Here is a 19,129-nt window from a genome sequence, read left to right as displayed (position 1 = left end):
CAGGACAGATAGCTGCGACGTCCACAGCCTCCCTATGCTTTTTGTGTCTCCCCAGGTAACTTTGATCCCAACGCATGACACAGAGGTGACACGTGAATGGTATCAACAGACGCATGAGAAGCAGCAGGAGCTGAGCATCATGGTCTTGGCTAGCAGCAGCACAGTGGTGATGCAGGATGAGTCCTTCCCTGCATGCAAGATTGAGTTCTGAGCCCACAGCTACAGCGACCGCTTATTCATCTACCTTCTCCGCCCACCAACCCAGCACTCGGAGATCCATCCACTCACAGCTCACTTCTTCCTTTCCTGAATATGGTCTGAACTCGCAGGCAACGCTCCGTCTGTATGTAGTTCTGTTTGCCAGGATGGCCAGGACTAGTCCAGCATGCCTGTCCCCCAGGATGTGGGGGCTGTTTCACTCTCCCAGGTTTATTTTGCTGCCTCCATCACTGCTGTAGAGTAATTCAGCTGCCTTCATCCTGCGTGTGCGTGCGTGCGTGCTCCCTCCCCATGCCCTGGCTGATGGCTGTTGCTCAGGGTCCATCCCACAGAACTTTGTCTGCCTGAGACCATGGGGGGAACCTCTGGTGGCAGCAGTGCTAGACAAGATTAGAAGCACACCAAGAATGTGCTGAGCGACGCCCGTCCTCAGTCTCTCAAGGTATGGAGTGAGAGCTGGGCTGGGAGGGGCACACTGGATGCCCCCACACAACGGGGCAGTCGGCCCAGCCCAGGCAGCTTTGGCCAGCCTTCTGCAGAAGCCATACTGAGGAGGGGTCCTGCCTGTTGCTCCAACGAGGGCAGCCATCTGATGGCAAATGCTGCATCTTCAGCATTGCTGGGGCTGTGCTGCGCCTATGAAGGGGGCTGATGAGCATGGCCCTTCTGCCCACCACGCATCAGGCCCTGGCATTTCCCTGTGAGCCACAGTTCAAGAGGGGGAAGAGAGGGGAGTAGGGAGGCCATTCTGCCTGTGGGCCTGGGGCCGCATGCTGGGAAATAATTCTCTCCTGTTCCCTCTGTGGGTCAAGGGCCCAGAGCTTGGGACATTTTGTTTTCATGCTCTTCCCCCCTCCATTGCGCTGCCATTTCCCACACAACCCTTGCAGCAGGGAGAATCAGCGAGGGCCTCTTGCCCACCACGAGGCAGGCGGGACTGGCCGGCCTGCCGTGCAGCCCCACCCCCACTGCTAGGCCAGTTGTGTTGTAGCTGTGCAGGGGGCAGAGCACGTCTTGCAGGGAACAACGCACGAATGCTGCCCTTTGGGCACACCCGAGACACCCTCCTCCAGCCTGTCGGGCAAAGAGGGCACCAGCCCGCCTCACAGGCGATCCTGGCCAGCTGTCGGGGGGTGGGGCGGGCATGCCGAAAGAACTTTACTACTTCGTTGTCTAAGTTATATATTTATTTGTGTGTGTGTGTTTGGCTTTAGTGCAACTGGCTTGTCTGATGGGTGTGTTGTAGTTGTTCCATGCGTGTCTATGTGCACTAATGTCACACTGTAGGTGCCTGCCTTACAGGTCTCAGTTCCAAATGCTGCAAGTGGCAAGATTAAAAATGCCCCCCCCCCCCCCGGTCAGTAGGAGTTGCAGGTTCTGCCTGCTCAGGTCAGTTCTCTGGCACCCAGGCACGGGGGGGCGGGGGGGGCACCAGGAACCCAGCTCTCTCTGTCTTTGACTTGGGTACCAGGCTTGCCCTGCTGGCTGGCAGCAAATCACACGCACGTGGGGCAGGGCACGACAGGGATGGCCTGTGTCTCAGCAGATGAGCGAATGCACTAACCCACCTATGAATGTCTCAAAACTTGAAGCAGGGAGCGGGTGGGACGGAGACCCATTGCTCCTTCCTGGAAGAAAGTATAGAGGAGGCTCTTCCCCCTCCTCCCCATATACCCAAAAATCTGTGGTCTCCCACCTCCCCCACCAATTTCTCCTCACCCCAGCATTAGTCTTTCCAAAATTTTTGTAGTTTTGAAATAGGCGTCAGCATCTTCTTCACATTTTATGGCAAAACTTGTAAAAACTGCTCTTTATAAAGCATCCAGCCGCAGCTACACGAGCCCAAGGGAACACTGTCCCGTAACCCCAGGAAATGAATGGAGAGAAAGGCAATTAAATGCTGCTTTTGCTTGCTCCTGCATGTGGCCAGCAATGTACGATTACTTCTGTACAAAGTATTCATTTGGAGCAGTCACGAAGACGCTGTCCTCTTAATGGTCCAAAAATGGCATCTGCTCCAGGCTCCTCCTCTGCTGAATGTTGTCTAAACAGAGTCCGGTTCTCCTCTGACACCCCCCCCCAAACCCCATATTCTGTACAATTCAACTTGAGTTCCTCAGATTTCCTCCTCGCCCTCATTTCTGTGTGCAATGTGCTGTCATTCTAAGGATTGTAAAGGGAGAGGCCTGCACTAACCAATAAAGCCACATTAACTGCGACCTGTGTGGGGCTCGTGTTATCTTTCCACTGACAGCTGCCATGTCAAGCATTGCTTTTCAGCCTTGGCCAGCCCATTGCCACCATGGAGCCTCTCCCCCTTTCCACCCATGCGCTGCCGCCCTTCTGCTCTCCTGCCAGCAGGCACGCCGCCACTGAAGGCTTGTGGTACGATTAGCCAAGCCCGCTCAGCTGTCATTCATAGAACAGCTGGCTACACTGCAGTGCCAGAGGGGGTGGGGGACGGCTCCGAGGAGGAAGGCGCAGGGCAGCCCCCTCCCAGAACAACTGGTGCCTACAGGGAAGTCGAAGGCATTACTGAGCTCTCTTCCTTTAGTGGTGTGGGGCGGTGGGGGTGGAGAGGCCCAACTGCTTTTTGCCCACACCTCAAACTGGCTCTTCCTGGGCGCATTTCCAGAGCGCCTACCTTTTCTTTGGGCCACAGGCACAAGAGCATGGGCTTATTTCACACCAAATCTAGCAAATTTCTCTGGTCAAAGGCATTTTTTCCAGGGAATGCCAAGCCGCAGCAGAGTGGATGCCTTTGTGATAGCTGCACGCAGACTGCATTCCGACAATCAAGGCAATAACGGCCAGTCTGAGGCAGTGGAGCTGGCTTGTTTGACTAACACCCTTCTTGTCCTTGTGGCTTCTGGTGCCCCAGCTTCTGCTGTCTGACAAAGCTTTGGCTCATGTCCGTGTGGTTGTCACAGCTGGAATGCCCCTGATGGCTCCAGGCAGCCCTTCTCTGCCTTGGACTGCACATCCACCGGAAAGCACATCCACTGTGCTCACCTCCTTCATGAGCCAGTTGTCCACTTCAGCTCCGGAAGGGCCAAAACCCACTAATGGCAGCGCTTTGGCAGGGAATTCTTTTTCCTTGACTGAAGGTTGCGCACCCTGAAAGACATCCTAGGCAAGTAACAAAGAGCGCACAACATGCAGAGCACGCACGCATGCAATTATTAAAGGTGCTCACTCAGGCAAGTTGGCTTCAGCTTTGTAGCTCCATGATGTGGCTATGACAAAAGTTACTAATTCAACCTCAAGCTTCTACTGCAATGGCTCAGAACTGTAAGCCACCAGCCCAAAAGCACTGAATCCCACATCACATTCATCTGTGAGCCAAGTCAGCACCTTTCTCCATAGGATTAAAGGAGACTGACCACCCCAAACAAGCTGGAGAGGGTTCAGAGGAGGGTAACGAAGATGATCAGGGGACTGGAAACAAAGCCCTATGAAGAGAGACTGAAAGAACTGGGCCTGTTTAGCCTTGAGAAGACTGAGGGGAGATATGATGGCGCTCTTCAAGTACTTGAAAGGTTGTCACAGAGAAGGCGGCCAGGATCTCTTCTCGATCATCCCAGAGTGCAGGACACGGAATAATGGGCTCAAGTTCCAGGAAGCCAGATTCCAGCTGAACATCAGGAGAAACTTCCTGTTAGAGCAATACAACAATGGAACCAATGACCTAGGGAGGCGGTGGGCTCTCCCACACTGGGGGCATTCAAGACAAGGCTGGACAGCCACCTGCCAGGGATGCTCTGACTTGGATTCCTGAATTGAGCAGGGGGTTGAACTCGAGGGTCTTACAGGCCCCTTTCAACCCTACGATTCTATGACAGCACAAGCATTGCCCCTCCATGCAAAAGGATCCAGACAAAAATGGCATCCTAGAAAGCCACTGTTGCTGGTCCACAGACATCGTGCAACCTCTACCAGGGAGTTTTGTGTACACTTTGCTCCCACCATGAGACACACAAAACATCAGAGCAGTTCGATCAGACGCTGTCTTCATGAGCCATTTAGTCAGAGCAGTCTGAATTCCTTCATGACAAATGACATCACCACCAATCTGCTGCCAATTTTTTTTAATGAAAGCAGTTTTACCGGTGTGCCATGCCCCCCCCCCCACAAACTGAATCCTGGGCATGCCTCTGTGATGTGGTCAAGTGGGTGGGATGCCCCACTCCCTCGTTTCCCAAAGGGAAGTAGTTTTTCCCACTGAGAAATGCCCCTGGAGCGCAGCAGCAACCCCTCCCATTACCACAGTAGTGGTACTCAATCGCCTTAGGTAGCCTGCTTTCAATTGTTAACAGATCCCTGCCCCCCCTTCTGTGCATGTTTACTCAGAAGAAATAAATCTCACTCCTTCAGTGAAAGAGGGTTGACTAACTCTAGTAACTCACCTAAAGCTCTTTCGCTTCATGCTTCCTTGATGTTCTGTAGTTTCTCAGATATAGTCTTTTCTCTGTTGTAATGTATTGTTATGTAAAGTCCCGGGGGGGAAGGGTGTGTGAAAGCAATAACTCCTTGCGGCAGAGTGCTGGAATGGGGCAAAACTGGGGGGCTGGCCTGCTCTCGGGGGAGTAGTCATAGACTCAAGAATTGGGGATTTTGGCTCCTCAAGGCAAAAGTGCGCACAAGGGGAGAAATGGGGTGGGAGCAATAACTCGGCAACGGATTGCTGGAAAGGGGCAAACCTGGGGCGGGGGGAAGCTCTCAGGGGGAGCCTTCAGATGCTGCACCCAAGAACCGGGGATTTTGGCTTCTTCAGGGAAATCTGCACACACGGGGAAAATGAGTTGCTCTCCATAATAATGTATCAGCAGAGGGGAGCCTGGACAGGGATGGGAAACAAGCCTCTCATTGGTTGAGCAGCCCCTGCTAGGTTGATAACATTCACTTCTACTCCCCCCACCCCACCTGGAAGTACCAAGTGCTGTGTGACTCCTGAAAACCAGATTTTAAAGGTACAGTACATTTGGCTTATCTTGCTGACCAAAGCCAATTCCATGAAAATCCAGGCAATGCTCCAATGCACTGTTCATTCCATGGTCATGAAGATCCCCCCGAGGATTCCAGCTACGTCCAACCATGATCAGGTGGAGGACACAGTCACCTTCTCTGGCTCCTCTCCCCAGCAACTAGCAGTGTGGTGGGGAGACACTGAAGCTGGCGCTGCTGCACGAAGGCCGCGACTGCGGACAGAGGGGGCCAGGGCTCGATGTCGCAGGTCCTGCATCGACCCAGTCGATTCCACTGGGGTGACCACAAGTTCCAGCATTATGAGGCAGAATAAACATTCTCCATTCACTTTTTCCACACCACGCATAATTTTATAAATCCTATCCGGCCCTCCCCTCCCCCCCCACATACACATTGAAAAGTGCCCAAACTTTACACTTTTCTCCTAGGGAGGAGCCTCAATATCTTATTCACTGTGGTTGTCCCTTGTCCTCCTCCGGTTTTATGCTATTTTTGGTGAGATGAGAACTACAGACACTATTCCAAATGTGGCTGCACCACAGGGTATGTCAATGGCGGCTTTACTTTCAGTTCCTCTTCTAATAATCCCCAACATGGAATTTGCCTTTTTTTTTACCACCATACACTGAGGGTGCTTCCAGATGAGGCTTTTATTGTGCAATTGCCTAGTTTCCAACACAGAATTTTACAGGTCTGGGTGTTCTATTTATAGTCCTCTCATATTTTCCCACCACTTTCACAGGTTTTTTCTTACCACAAAAATATCATTTAAGGAGTATGTTATGGGACTGGTACATCAGAAGCAGGGGTTTGCCACACGGGGGAAGGTGGAATAGTTGCCCAAGGCCTTTTGCTTGGTAGCACCAGGAGATGCCTGTCAGGAGGTAACCAGAGTAGACATTTTCACCGAGATCCATTGAGGCAATCCCTAGATCTCTTGCCTGGTTAGTCACCATCAGAGTATGTACAAGTTTTGATTTTTTGCCCCCATATTTAGACTGAAACGCATTTGCCATTGTGGGTGTATGGGCTTTGGTTTCCATGGCCTGCCCTCTGGTCGACCCCACCACGTTCTTCAGGGAAGAGCTGGGCGTCCTCGGCACCCTGACAATGCAAAGCAAAGAGAGACTCTCTGTGCCCTGCACAGGAGCAGCTCCACCCAGAGTGGCCCACCCAGACAGAGAACCCAAGACGTGGCAAGGCTGAGGGTGTCAGCATTTCACTACACTTCGAATAGGCAGCACAAGGAGGACGCTTGGAGGCAGTTCCACAACTGGCAGCGTGAGAAAAACACATCTGAACCAGACCCATGAATGTTGGGCGCAGGGGGGAGGAACCCCTGGATCCCCACCCCACCCCCCGCTGATGCGAAGAATATATTAAATATTTGCTCTGCGCTGTACACCATTTGGCATGTCACCTCGTGTTCCAAAGGAAACCTGATTTCTGAAAGCAGCGTTTCACCGAGCAGGTGCCGGCAGAGCTGGAGTCTGAGGCGGAGCCTCACAGGGCGCCGCTCCGCCAGCGGCACCATCTGCCTGGCGCGGCACTTCAGGCACTGCCAGAGCAGAGGCAGCGGCTGCCAGAGGAGACTTCGGAGGCCCGGGCCGGCCCTGGCTGCCACCCTGACCTGGGCAGAGGCCCCATGGCCGTGGAGCAGAGGGGCCGCGCCATCCTGCAGCAGGAGCCTCGCCGCTGGGGCACAGCTAGTCCCTGCTGGCGCTGCTGAGGAGCTGGGGAGCCCTGGCCCAGGCAGAGCCACAGTGAAGGCCAGAGGCGGTGCCCTGCGGGCGCGGGGCATCGCACCTGCGCTCAGACAGGGGGCTGCTGCGCGCGCGAGAGCAGCTTCCCCGCGGCGCTTTCCTCAGCGGGCAGGGAGGGGCTGCAGAGAGCTGCCCCCCAGGCTGGCCCTTGGCCTTTGGGCCGCTCTTCTTGCACAGCCTGTTGGCCCGCCTCCGCCAGCCCCCGTGTGGACAGCAAGGGCACGCTCCCTGCCTCCATCGCGCCCGCTCCCAGCAGCAGTGGCGGGCTCCCCTGGGGCCGGGCCCCTGTGGGGAAGGGCTGTGCCCAGGGCCCCCAGCCTGGCTGCCCCACCCCTCCCTTGCCCGCCTCCAGCCTCTCCTGCCAGGCTCCGCCCCTGTCCAGCAGGGCCATGTCTCCGGGCAGCCTGTCCTTGCCGGTCTGGGGGCTGAGTGGAGGCTTCTCGCAGGCGCTGAAGCGGGGGCAGCTCTCCAAGGGGGCTGGAGACGAAGGCCCTGCGCTGGAGATGGCGCTGGAGGGGCTGCTGCTGTCTGCAAGGGAAAAACAAGAAGGGCCTTCAGCCGCCTCCCCTCCCCTCCCCTCCCCTCCCCTCCCCTTCGCAGGACAATGCTCCCAGTCACTGTGCCCACCCCCAGATAGGGCAACCCTATGCGAGACACGCAGCCTCATGCAGCAAGCTACTTGTGATGGCCCACTCTGGGCTCCGATGGAAGCCGATGGCAGTGAGGGCACAAGCAGGGTCAGGATGATCCCGGCCCTGGAGCGCCGCAGGAGGCAGGAGGCAGAGCGCCACTCGCCCTCAGCCCCCGACACCCCATCACACAGCCTGGAAGCAGCTGCCCTCTCCCAGCTGCAAGAACTTGCCTCCCATCTCACACCGGGGGAGGGTCTGGGTCACTGCCGGGCCATCTGCAGACCATCCAGACGCCGCTGCTGCTCGGGAAGGGTTCAGTGCTGGCACAGAGCCAGAGGACATGCAGTGACACAAGCTGCCTTGCCTCTCGTTCTTCCAAACAAATTGATCAGGTTCCTTCTTACACCCCAAGGCTGATGCCCCCAGATCCTCTCCACCCCATCCATGCCCAGGGAGCCACTTACGCCAAGCGGGCTGGGCTGAGCGGGGCTGCAGCGGCAGAGAAGAGGAAGACAGAATTTGCAGCGGCATGACGGCATCTCCTGGCCTTGGGCTGCCCGTCAGGGAATCCAGGAGTGCTGCAGGACAGAAAGTGAGAACCAGCTCATCCCAAGCGCTCTCGAGGGCCTGCGGCTGAGTGCCACATCGCCACTGCCCGCCCCCTGGGATCTGGCGTAAAAGAGGATGCTCGCGCAAGTTAATGTGCGATTGATCTGGGCGCTTTTGTTTCCTGCAGGCCTGGCAGGCACTCTTGTCAAAGCTTCGGTTGATCTCTAGAGGACGGGAGGCGCCCCAGGCAGTTGACGGGACCGCTCCCGAGCACCCAGTCCCAGCCACAGCCCGGTCAGCCCTGGCAGCAATGAAGCAGCAGGGCAATGGCGAGAGAGTCTCAGGCCACATCTGAACACACACAGGTTAATGCCCCTTTTAAGGCCTGTGCAGTGTTGGTGGTGGGAAAGGGATACTTTTCTGCCACCATCACGTCCACACAGCGCTGTTCAGCACAGCCACTTAGGGGGCCTGGGGCTGACTTTCCCTCGGCCCCCATGGTCACCCACTCTCACCAGTCCGCCAAGACCTCTCTGCTAGGGACATGATTTTACCAGCAACCTGCATCTACTCCAGTCACTCTGAGTGGAGGAGTCCATTTTGACATGATCTTGGAGAACGACTGTTGCCATTATTGCTTTAGAGGAACTTCAGTTACGAGGCCCGGGAGGCAAGGCGAGATGCTTGTAGCAGTGCAGCCTTCCACCTTTGCCCTTCCTAACTAGTAACATCTTGCCATGGGCCAGAAGAGCACGTAGGCCTTGGTGAGAGGGAGAGCGTGCGTGTGCAGCACCAGCTGAAATAAACCCAATTGTTCCCATTCTCAGCCAGGCACAAGTCTTCCATTTGGGGGGCAGGTGCTCAAGCACTCTGGCCACTCATGGACAATACGGATTGTCTGGATCTTTCTTGGCTGACAATCCGCTGTCTTGATTGTCCTGGTGGATGAATTATGCCAGGAAGAGAGATGGGGAGTTGGACCCGGTTGATTCTCCTGGGCCTCCCAGCAGGACTGCATACTGTCCACCATGGTATCTTTCTAGTTTGCCTGTCCGGGAGTCATTGCAGGCAGGTTCCAGAAGGTAGTGCTGGAGGATTTTGTTTCTGCCCTGCGGCATTTATGCCCAAGATTCTAGGTTATTCCACATGCTCTTAAATTTCTATATGAAACACTGGGAGAGGTTGTTCAGAGATTTCTTCAATAAACTCAAGTTCGGACAAGACACAGGTACTGTTGGTGAATGGTTCAATGGACCAGGGTGGTGGTGTTCAAGTTTACAGGAATTTAATCCAGGCTTGACTTCTGGACAACCAGGCGATGTCCGGGGAATCAAATACCCATGATGGATTGGGTATCGTTTTACCCATGATGGATTGGTGTGTTGTGCCCCCTGTGGGTACAGAACACTGGGCAGTGAGCCCCTCGGCAAGAACAGCAGAACCCCCTGCCACTCTTGCCAAGCGGGGCTGCAACTGCCATTTGCAATCGTGGCCAAGCCGCTGCCTGTGCCCTTCTCCCTTTGCCAGTGAAAGCCCCTCCAATGGTGCCCAAATGGCACCTGGGTGGGGCTGTCACACACACCCCAACTGCAATTGGAGCCCTTTAATTCCCCCCCTCCCCCCAGCTCAGTTTGTGTGCAAAAAAATGACCAGGAAAAATTTTCTGCACTTCCCTGTGCCCAGGGAATGTGTGCATTTAAAAAAAAATTAAAAATGACCCCATGCCAAAAATTTGCTGGGGAGGGGGGAATCCAACCCCTCAACATGGACCCTTAGGGATTCCCCTGCCCAGTTGATTTTCAGCAAGGCTCCATAGGGTTGTATAGGAATTTTGGCAAGGAGCAGCATGAAATTCCTACACAACCCCGTGAAGCTGAGTGGCATAGGAATCCCTTGTCGAAAATCAGCAGGGGGGACATACCCCCCCCACGGGCTGGATTTCCCCCTCCCCTAGCCAACGCACTGTGGGTTGTGTGCCTGATTGTCTAACCGTGCCCTGTGGAGTGTTCGCAAAGCAACCCACGGTGCATGGCCAGTCATGGGCGAGCGTGTCGCACGGACACACCCTCTGTTTCCCGCCTCCCAGCTGAGCAGAGCAGAGCAGAGCAAGCTGCTCCAGCTGGTCCAGGGGCTACAGAAGCAAGCAAGCTCCCAGAGAGTGAGTGACCAGAGCGAGCGAACAGGGGGAGCAAGCAGGAGTTGGCCAGGGGAGTTGCAGTGGTAGAAGAGACAAAGGAGACAGAGGCTAAGAGGGAAGTGGGCTGCAGGAAGCCCAGGGGGCTGCCCTTCATCCTTCTGAGTGGCTGTGAGCTCACCAGGGGCTTCTGAGAGCTCCAACTGAATTGGGGGTGTGTGGCCTAAGTACTCCCAGCAGCTGAGTGGGCGGGAAGCTTCAGTCTGTTTCCTGCCTCCCAGCTGAGCAGAGCAGAGCCGAACAAGCTGCTCCACCTGGTCCATGGACTACAGAAGCAAGCAAGCTCCCAGAGAGCAAGCGACCAGAGCGAGCAGACAGTGGGAGCAAACAGGAGTTGGGCAGGGGAGTTCGGCAGGGGAGGTCCCTAACATTTTTTTTTTCATTTTATTTTTTAACTAACTTTTTTCCATTTATTTGTCTTGTAACACACACTTCCACACCAGTGGGACTCTGCTTTTAACCTCTACTGAGTGGAGGAGCAGGCACAGGCTAGTCTAGAACAATCAGAAAGCTAGACATAGAAAGGGAAAAGAGGCAATGGAAGGACAAGACTCTCCAGTGGTGGTGACCTGCAAGGTGTGTGCAATGTTTGTTTTCTTGCCTGAGAACAACATGGCCTACACTTGCAACAAGTGCAAGTTGATCACGCTGCTGGAAGAAAAAGTAAGTGGACTGGAGCGGCGACTGTCGACCCTCTGGGGAATAAGAGAACACGAAGAGTTCTTGGACAGAATGGGGGAACTACAGCAGCAAAGGGAAGACCAGAAGCTTAGAAGAGCAACAGCAAGCTGAGGCAGTGGGAAATGCTGAGGTGAAGAAAAATGGAGTAGAGGATACTCCTTGGAAAAGGGTGACAGTTAGGGGAAGAAGAACTAGACGCCACTCTGCACCAGTGGAAGCAGTGGAGCTGTGGAACCGATTCCAGGTACTTGCGGATGAGACTGGAGGACAGCCTGCAGAGGAAGAATCACAGGGGAACCTGCATGAGAGTGAGCAAGAGGCTGAAGGTCAGTCAAACAGAGGCGATGAAACCCAGGCCCACAACAAGAAGAAGAGTGCCAGTAGTGGGAGACTCCTTGCTGTGTGGGATCGAGACACAAGTATGTTGCGAAGACCCGTAGACTCGCCAGGTATGTTGTCTCCCGGGAGGACGGATCAGAGACATAACTGAAGGGTCACCTGCACTCATAAAGCCTGCAGACAGGTATCCCTTTCTTCTCATCAATGTGGGAACAAATAGTGCCAAGCGGAGCTACGAAGAGATCACGTCAGACTTTGAAGCTTTGGGAAGGAAACTCAAGAACTTTGGGGCCCAGATAAGTTTTCTCATCCATCCTTCCAGGAGTTAGAATAGGAACAGAAAGGGAAAGAAAAATACTCCAGGTGAGTGACTGGGTACGAAGGTGGTGCCGACGACAGAGATTTGGATTCTGGGACCACGGGCTATACTTCCTGGAAGATGGGCTGTTGGCAAGGGGCGGGTTGCACCTCACAAAGGATGGGAAGAATGTGTTTGGCCACAGCATGAAGAACTTCATCAGGAGGGCTTTAAACTGAATCCTACGGGGAAGGGAATGTAATGTTGGGGGTAACAATGGACGTAGGCGCCCGATAATAGTCTGAGACTTGGTGGGATGACTCTCATGACCGGAATACAGCAATTGAAGGATATAACTTGTTCAAAAAGAACAGGAGGTGCAGAAAGGGAGGTGGGGTTGCACTGTATGTGAAAAATACATATCTCTGCACAGAAATACAGGAGGAGGAGCTTGGTAGCCCCATCGAGAGCATCTGGATCAAAATAAATGGAGCAAAGAATAAAAGGAACCTGGTGGTCGGAGTCTACTACCGGCCACCCAACCAAGGAGAAGACGAGGATGAAACTTTTGAAAAGCAAATAGCCAATGTTTTAAGGAAGCATGATATAGTAGTAATGGGAAACTTCAATTTCCCTGATATTTGTTGGGAGACAAATTCTGCAAAACATGGCCCCTCCAGGAAATTCCTGACTTGTGTGGTGGATAACTTCCTCCTACAGAAAGCAGAGGAAGGAACTAGAGGATCGGCTATCCTTGACTTGATCCTAACCAACAGAGATGACTTAGTGGATCAAGGAGCAGTTACAGGAACTCTGGAGGAAAGCGACCATGTTGCACTTGAGTTCTTGGTTCTAAGGGAAGCAAAAGCTGAGTGTAGTCAAACGGGTACCCTGGATTTTAGGAAAGCTCATTTTAATAAACTCAGAACAATGATCAGGAAGGTCCCATGGCAAGCGACTCTAACGCGAAAAGGAGTCCAAGATGGGTGGGAGCTTTTAAAAAAGGAAATTCTCAAGGCACAATCACAAACAATTCCAACAAGAAGAAAAGGTGGAAGACAACAGAAGAAGCCAGTGTGGCTTCACAAAAAGCTTAGAGATGACCTGAAAACAAAAAAGGACACATATAGGAAGTGGAAAGAAGGCCAGGTAACAAAGGAAGAGTACAGGCAGATAGCACAGAATTGCAGGGATGGCATCAGGAAGGCTAAAGCTGAGAATGAGCTGAGGTTAGAAAGGGATGCTAAAAACAACAAAAAGGCTTTCTTCAGCTACGTGCATAGTAAAAGGCAGAGGAAAGAAATGGTGGTTCAGCTGTTAAATAAGGATGGCAAAACGATAACAGACGACAAAGAAAAGGCAGAGGTGCTCAATTCCTACTTTGGCTCAGTCTTCTCCCAAAAGAGGGTCTATGACCCCCCTGGCAAAGGCAAAGTACAGGCTGAAGGGGCAGGATCGCAGCTTGAGATCGATAGGCATATGGTCAAGGAACACGTAATTACTTTGAATGAGTTCAAATCTCCAGGGCCAGATGAACTGCACCCTAGAGTAATGAAGGAGCTGGCAGAAGAACTCTCAGAACCGCTGTCTATTCTCTTTGAGAAATCATGGAGGACGGGGGAAGTGCCAGATGACTGGAGGAGGGCTAATGTTGTCGCTATCTTCAAAAAGGGTAAAAAGGAGGAACCTGGGAACTACAGACCAGTCAGTCTGACATCAATCCCTGGGAAAATTCTGGAGCAGATGATAAAGCAATCAGTCTCTAAGCACCTTGAAAACCATTCAGTGATTACTCAAAGCCAACATGGATTTGTCAAAAACAAGTCCTGCCAGACAAATCTGATCTCATTTTTTGATCAAGTAACCTCCCTTGTAGACCGTGGGAATGCTGTAGACATCATATACCTCGACTTCAGCAAAGCTTTCGACAAAGTGCCCCATGATACCCTGATGAGCAAACTAGCTCAAAGTGGGCTAGATGAAACAACGATCTGGTGGATCCACAGTTGGCTACAGAATCGGACTCAAAGAGTGCTTATCAATGGGACCTTCTCAAACTGGGGAGAGGTAACGAGCGGGGTACCGCAGGGCTCAGTCCTGGGCCCAGTGCTCTTCAACATTTTTATGAATGACTTGGAGGAGGAGGTGCAGGGAATGCTGATCAAATTTGCAGATGACACAAAATTGGACGGGACAGCTAACACTTTGGAAGACAGAAACAAAATTCAAAGTGATCTGGATAGCCTAGAGCGCTGGGCAGAAAACAACAGAATGACATTGAATAGGGATCAATGCCAAGTTCTGCACCTAGGAAAAAGAAACCAAATGCACACTTAAAAAATGGGGGATACATGGCTCAACAACACTACAAGTGAGAAAGAGCTTGGAATTGTTGTCGATCACAAGCTGAATATGAGCCAACAATGTGATATGGCTGCAAAAAAGGCAAATGCTCTTTTGGGCTGCATTCATAGAAGCACAGCTTCCAAATCCCGGGAAGTACTAGTTCCCCTCTACTCAGCACTGGTTAGGCCTCATCTGGAGTACTGTGTCCAGTTCTGGGCACCACACTTTAAGAAGGATGCAGACAAACTGGAGAGGGTTCAGAGGAGGGCAACAAAGATGATCAGGGGACTGGAAACAAAGCCCTATGAAGAGAGACTGAAAGAACTGGGCATGTTTAGCCTTGAGAAGAGAAGACTGAGGAGAGATAGGATAGCGCTCTTCAAGTACTTGAAAGGTTGTCACAGAGAAGAAGGCCAGGATCTCCTCTCGATCATCCCTGAGTGCAGGACACGGAATCATGGGCTCAAGTGACAGGAAGCCAGATTCCGGCTGAACATCAGGAAAAACTTTCTGTCAGAGCAATACGACAGTGGAACCGATTCCCTCGGGTGGCAGTGGGCTCTCCCACACTGGAGGCGTTCAAGACGAGGCTGGACAGCCATCTGTCAGGGCTGCTCTGACCTGGATTCCTGCACTGAGCAGGGGGTTGGACTCGATGGCCTTGTGGGCCCCTTCCGACCCTGCCATTCTATGGTTCTATGGTTCTGTGTTCTTGGACAAAGGGGTCAGCAGGACCCCTTTCCCCCGGATGAATTTGGCCACGTCTTGCTTCAGAGACGCTGCTGTCAGTCCTTTTATTTTACACAACTCTAAAAACAGCCACAACAGAAAAGGGGAAATCAGGCCCTAACTGGCAACAGCCCTTCAATCAGGACAGGCGCTCTTTGGCAGAGCGCTCCTATGCACCAATTACGCTTGGGGAGGGGAGATGCAGCGGATACAGTTCACTGCTAAGCTGACAGGAAGGCCACTGCCTCTGATGTTCACTCAGACCAGGACGGGAAGGGAAAACACACCAACCTAACTGCACAAAGAGACAAAAGCCTAAAAACAGCCCTGGCATTCCTCAAAACCCACCAATCAGGGACTGTGCCAGCAACAGCGCCCACATCCTGCCCCCCGCACAGAGGGAGCCAAGGAATCCCTAGCAATACAAAGCCCCAGCACACACGCACACACACGCCTGGCCACACGCACAACACAAGTGGCATGAGGCCACGGCACCTCCATTCCATCAGTCCCAGTGGCACAGGTGGGCCCTGCGTGTGCCCATCCCTGCAAGATTCCCAACAGGCAGGGCTCTGAATCCCCTCCTTCCCCTCAGAAAACCCCATTTGGGAGCACACTCCGCACAACGGGGCACCCACCCCCATGGAGCCCCCTGGGCAGCAGACACAGTCTTCCTGGGGAAAGGGCCCAACACCACCCGGGGACAAGCAGCCAAGGGGAGAGGCCAGGCTATGGGGGAGGCACGAGAGCAGCAGCTCCCGGGGCAGGGAAGCAGGAGACGGGAGCCAGCCCCACCAGGGGAAGAGGGCGCGCACGTGCACGCACCCTCTGCATGCCCGGCAAAGCACCAGCCATGCCAGGGCAGCAAGGGGGCGCCTCCCGCCCAGACGACGTGCCCCCAGGACAGATCCTGGCCCACTGAGCCACAGCAGCAGACAAGCAGCTGCTGCCCGCCCCAAAACAGGGTCACGAATCCCAGGATTACAGGAGTGGCTCCTCCTCTGGCCCTGCTCGTCCAGTTGTAAGGGATACACTTCTATCTGTACAGCCAGGAATGCGGCCAGGACCCTCGGAGAGGCGAGGCCTGCCCACCGCAGCCCAGGGCGACGGGCCACGTGGGCAAGAGTGGCGGTGAATGCCTTTGCTTCAGAGCAAAGTGCGAGTCCCCCTTGCCTAAAAGAGGCAGCGGCAAGACCGTTGTTTTAAAAAACCCATCCGTGAACACCACTGTATTGGACTATTTCCAGCTGGTCTCCAAAACTCCATTCTCGGGCAAGATCCTGGAGTATGCAGCGGCTTCTCGGCTCCAGGGATTTCTGACTGAGAGGGATTATCTAGATGCGGGCAAACAAACGGAAGCTTAATCCAGACAAGACAGAGCTGCTTTTGGCAGTCAGAGGCAGATCAGAGGATGGGATCCAGCTTGCGCCGGAGGGCACGCCCCGCTGGAGTCTCTCGCTCGCAGTTCTGGTGCACCTCTGGACTCGGCCCTGAGCCGGATGCCCCGGTCTCGGCAGCAGCCAGGGGTGCGTTTGCACAGCTGGGGCTAGTGCGCCAACGGCGCTCGCGCCCAGGGGCGTCTGATCTGGCCGCGGCCGCCCGCGCCTCAGTTACAGCGCCTTGCGTTAATTATCCACCGCCCTCTGACTTCCTCACATTCGGCTGTGTTACAACCTGGAATTACAATGGATTCAATTAGGATTTCTTATCACTGAAATATCTATCAAAATAGTCCATAATGTCAACGTGGGTGAAAAAATCTACGTATTTTACAAAATGATTTACAAATAAAACCCTGAAAAGTCTGGATTGCTCAAGTATTTGGCCCCTCTGCTGTGACCCCTCTACAAAAGCTCTGGCGCAACCCTCTGCCTTCAGAAGTCGCATAATTAGTTGAACGGAGTCCGCCTGCGCGCAATTCAAGTGTCACGTGCTCTCAGCTTAAATACACCTGTTTCTGGAAGGCCCGTTAGCTGGAGAGCAGATCTAAACAAACAGCATCATGAAGACCAAGGAGCTATCAAAACAAGTCTGCGACAAAGTTCTGGAGAAGCACCAGTCAGGGTTGGGTTATAAAAAACTTCCCAAACTATGAACATCCTCCGGAGCACTGTTAAATCCATTATCACAAAACGGAAAGAACATCACACAACCCCGACTCTGCCTTTGGAGAAGCTGTCCACCAAAACTCAGTGATGAGGTAAGGAGGGCATTAGTCAGAGAAGCATCCAAGAGGGCAACGGTAACTCTGAAGTTAAAGTTACAGCTGAGATGGGAGAAACTCTCCATGGGACAACTATCATCCAGATGCTCCACAGAGATGGGCTTTATGGAAGAATGGCAAGAAGCCATCGCTGAGAAAAACCCATCACAAATCCCATTGGGATTTTGCCAAAAGGCATGTGGGAGACACAGCAAACATGTGGAAAACACGGGTTCTCTGGCCCAATGTGTCCCAAACTGAACTTTCAGGCCTTACCGCAAAGCGCTATAGGTGGTGCAAAGCCAGCAGTGCTCCTTGCCCCGAGAACACCATCCCCATGGTGGTGGCACTATCATGTTGGGGGGATGCTTTTCATCAGCGGAGATCAGGAAACTGGTCAGGATTGAGGGCAAGATGGATGGAGCCAACTACAGGGCAATTGTAGGGGAAAACCTGTTTCAGTCTGCAAGGGACCTGGGGCTGGTTCAGCTTCCGGTGGGACAATGACCCTAAACACGCAGCCAAAATGGCACTGGAGCGGTTTAAAAACAAGAACCTGAATGTCTTAGAATGGCCGTCAAAGCCCAGACCCCAATCGGATGGAGAATCTGTGGCGAGACTTTAAAACTGCTGTTCACCAACGGTCCCCATCCAACCTGACAGGGCCTGAGCAATTTTCCCAAGAATCCACACAGCTGGGAGAGATTTACCCCGAAGACTCACAGCTGTAATTGCTGCCAAAGGTGCTTCTTCCACTGGGGGGGGGGGAGGGGGTACTTATGCAACCAGCAAATGCCAATTAAAAATATTTTGTGACTTCAAAGTGCTAAGTATGTTGTGTAAATCAAATGGTAAAAATGCCACTTAAAACCATTTTAATTCCAGGTTGTAACACAACACACTGTGGAAAAGTCAAAGGGGCATAAATACTTATGCAAGGCACTGTACATCCCATCTGGGTGCTGCAGACACGGCTGCCCTCAAAAACTGTTCAGAAATTTCGGCTGGTCCAGAAAGCTGCAGCCAGACTCTTGACGGGGCCGGTGACACAGCGTCACTGGCAACCCGTCTGCTCCGGGCAGAATTCACGGTGCTGGTGATGCCTATAAAGGCCTATACGGTGTGGGACCAGGCTGCCCGAGGGACCGCCTTCAGGCCCTCTCGGCACTCACGCACACCCAGCCCAGTCAGGAGGAGCGCCACACGGGCCAATGGCCTGGGCCCCGCAGGAGTCGGCCAGCCCTCCCGGCCCACCCTCCCCCAGGCAACTCATGTGGCCCATCCCTGCGGGCTGCTGTCTCGCCTGGTCAACACTGAGGTCCTCCCAGCAGGCCTGACTGCCCCCCTGCGCGACGGCCTCCTCCTCCACCCTGGCGGCAGGCCCACCCTGCTTGGGCAGCCAGAGCGGGCCCAGGGAAGGGGGTGGCCAGAGATGGCTGGCCCTGCGCCTGCCAGGCTCCCTCGCGAGCCCCGTCTGGCGGCCGGGTGAAGCCTGCCAAGCCGGGGGAGGGGGACCCCAATCTGCCGCTCCCCGCAACAAAGATGCAGCGCCATGGCGAAGCCCAAGCCTTTGCTGAGCCTGCCTGGGATGGAGCCCATCCTGGGAGGAAAAGGCTTGGGGGAGTCGCCAGCAGTCACCCCGGGAGGCAGCAGGCACAGCGTCCCCAGCGGCGCCCGCTCCGTGCGAGGAAGCACTTCGCCTGCTGCAGAGCTGCCCGCCGTGGCGCTTGCCAGGAACGAGTAGGCAAAGAGCCCCACGCAGGAAGAGCGGGGGGCGTCCTGGCAGCTGCTGGTGGGTCTCTCTCTCTGCCTGCAGGCCAGAGCGTGAGATGCATCCTGGGCCTGCGGGAGGCCTCGAGAGGAGCGGGCCCCGGCCCCAGCTGCAGCACCTGGCCCCTGGGCCAGCAGGCAAGGAGAGGTTTGTGAGGAAGGGGAGAGGAGCAGTGGGGGGCCACACCGGCCACTCACCCAGCCGTCGAATGAAAGCAAGTCCGAGCGGTGCCCGCCTGGCCTCCCCAGTGCGGTGAGGGCGTACGCTCCCCCCGGGGGGCTGCAGTGGAGCAGGGTGCGTGTGGTGGCAGCTGGCTCTGCTCCCTGCCCCCGGGCTCTGGCCCTGCAAGGCAGGCGCACTCCTGTGCTGAGGGCTGCTGCGGCAGCGGCTGGCGCAGCTGCCCGTCGCCAGTACAGCGC

At 54.3% G+C, this 19,129-nt stretch overlaps 2 protein-coding genes across 11 annotated transcripts in view; one reads left to right on the top strand and one right to left on the bottom strand.

The window, feature by feature from the left end:
* MAP1A (microtubule associated protein 1A) overlaps positions 1–3,128 on the top strand; it is a 69,169-nt gene extending 66,041 nt beyond the window's left edge. For both annotated transcript variants that reach the window (XM_084817806.1, XM_084817805.1), the window contains one exon: positions 56–3,128. In XM_084817806.1, coding sequence (XP_084673932.1) covers positions 56–211 — 156 coding nt within the window. In that variant the 3' untranslated portion in view covers positions 212–3,128. The remainder of the gene's footprint in view (positions 1–55) is intronic.
* PPIP5K1 (diphosphoinositol pentakisphosphate kinase 1) overlaps positions 3,128–19,129 on the bottom strand; it is a 109,391-nt gene continuing 93,389 nt past the window's right edge. For 8 of the 9 annotated variants that reach the window (XM_084817807.1, XM_084817810.1, XM_084817808.1 and 5 more), the window contains 2 exons: positions 8,065–8,178; positions 3,128–7,496 (listed from right to left, as the gene is read on the bottom strand). In XM_084817807.1, the coding sequence (XP_084673933.1) occupies positions 7,018–7,496; positions 8,065–8,178 (593 nt within the window). In that variant the 3' untranslated portion in view covers positions 3,128–7,017. The remainder of the gene's footprint in view (positions 7,497–8,064; positions 8,179–19,129) is intronic. The other variant, XM_084817815.1, reaches the window with a different exon arrangement.

This window comes from Heloderma suspectum, chromosome 11 (genome assembly GCF_057233095.1).
Source record: "Heloderma suspectum isolate Gila_16-S chromosome 11, 16-S_ref, whole genome shotgun sequence".
Classification (NCBI taxonomy): Eukaryota; Metazoa; Chordata; class Lepidosauria; order Squamata; family Helodermatidae; genus Heloderma; species Heloderma suspectum.
This window is presented reverse-complemented; position numbering and strand designations above follow the sequence as displayed.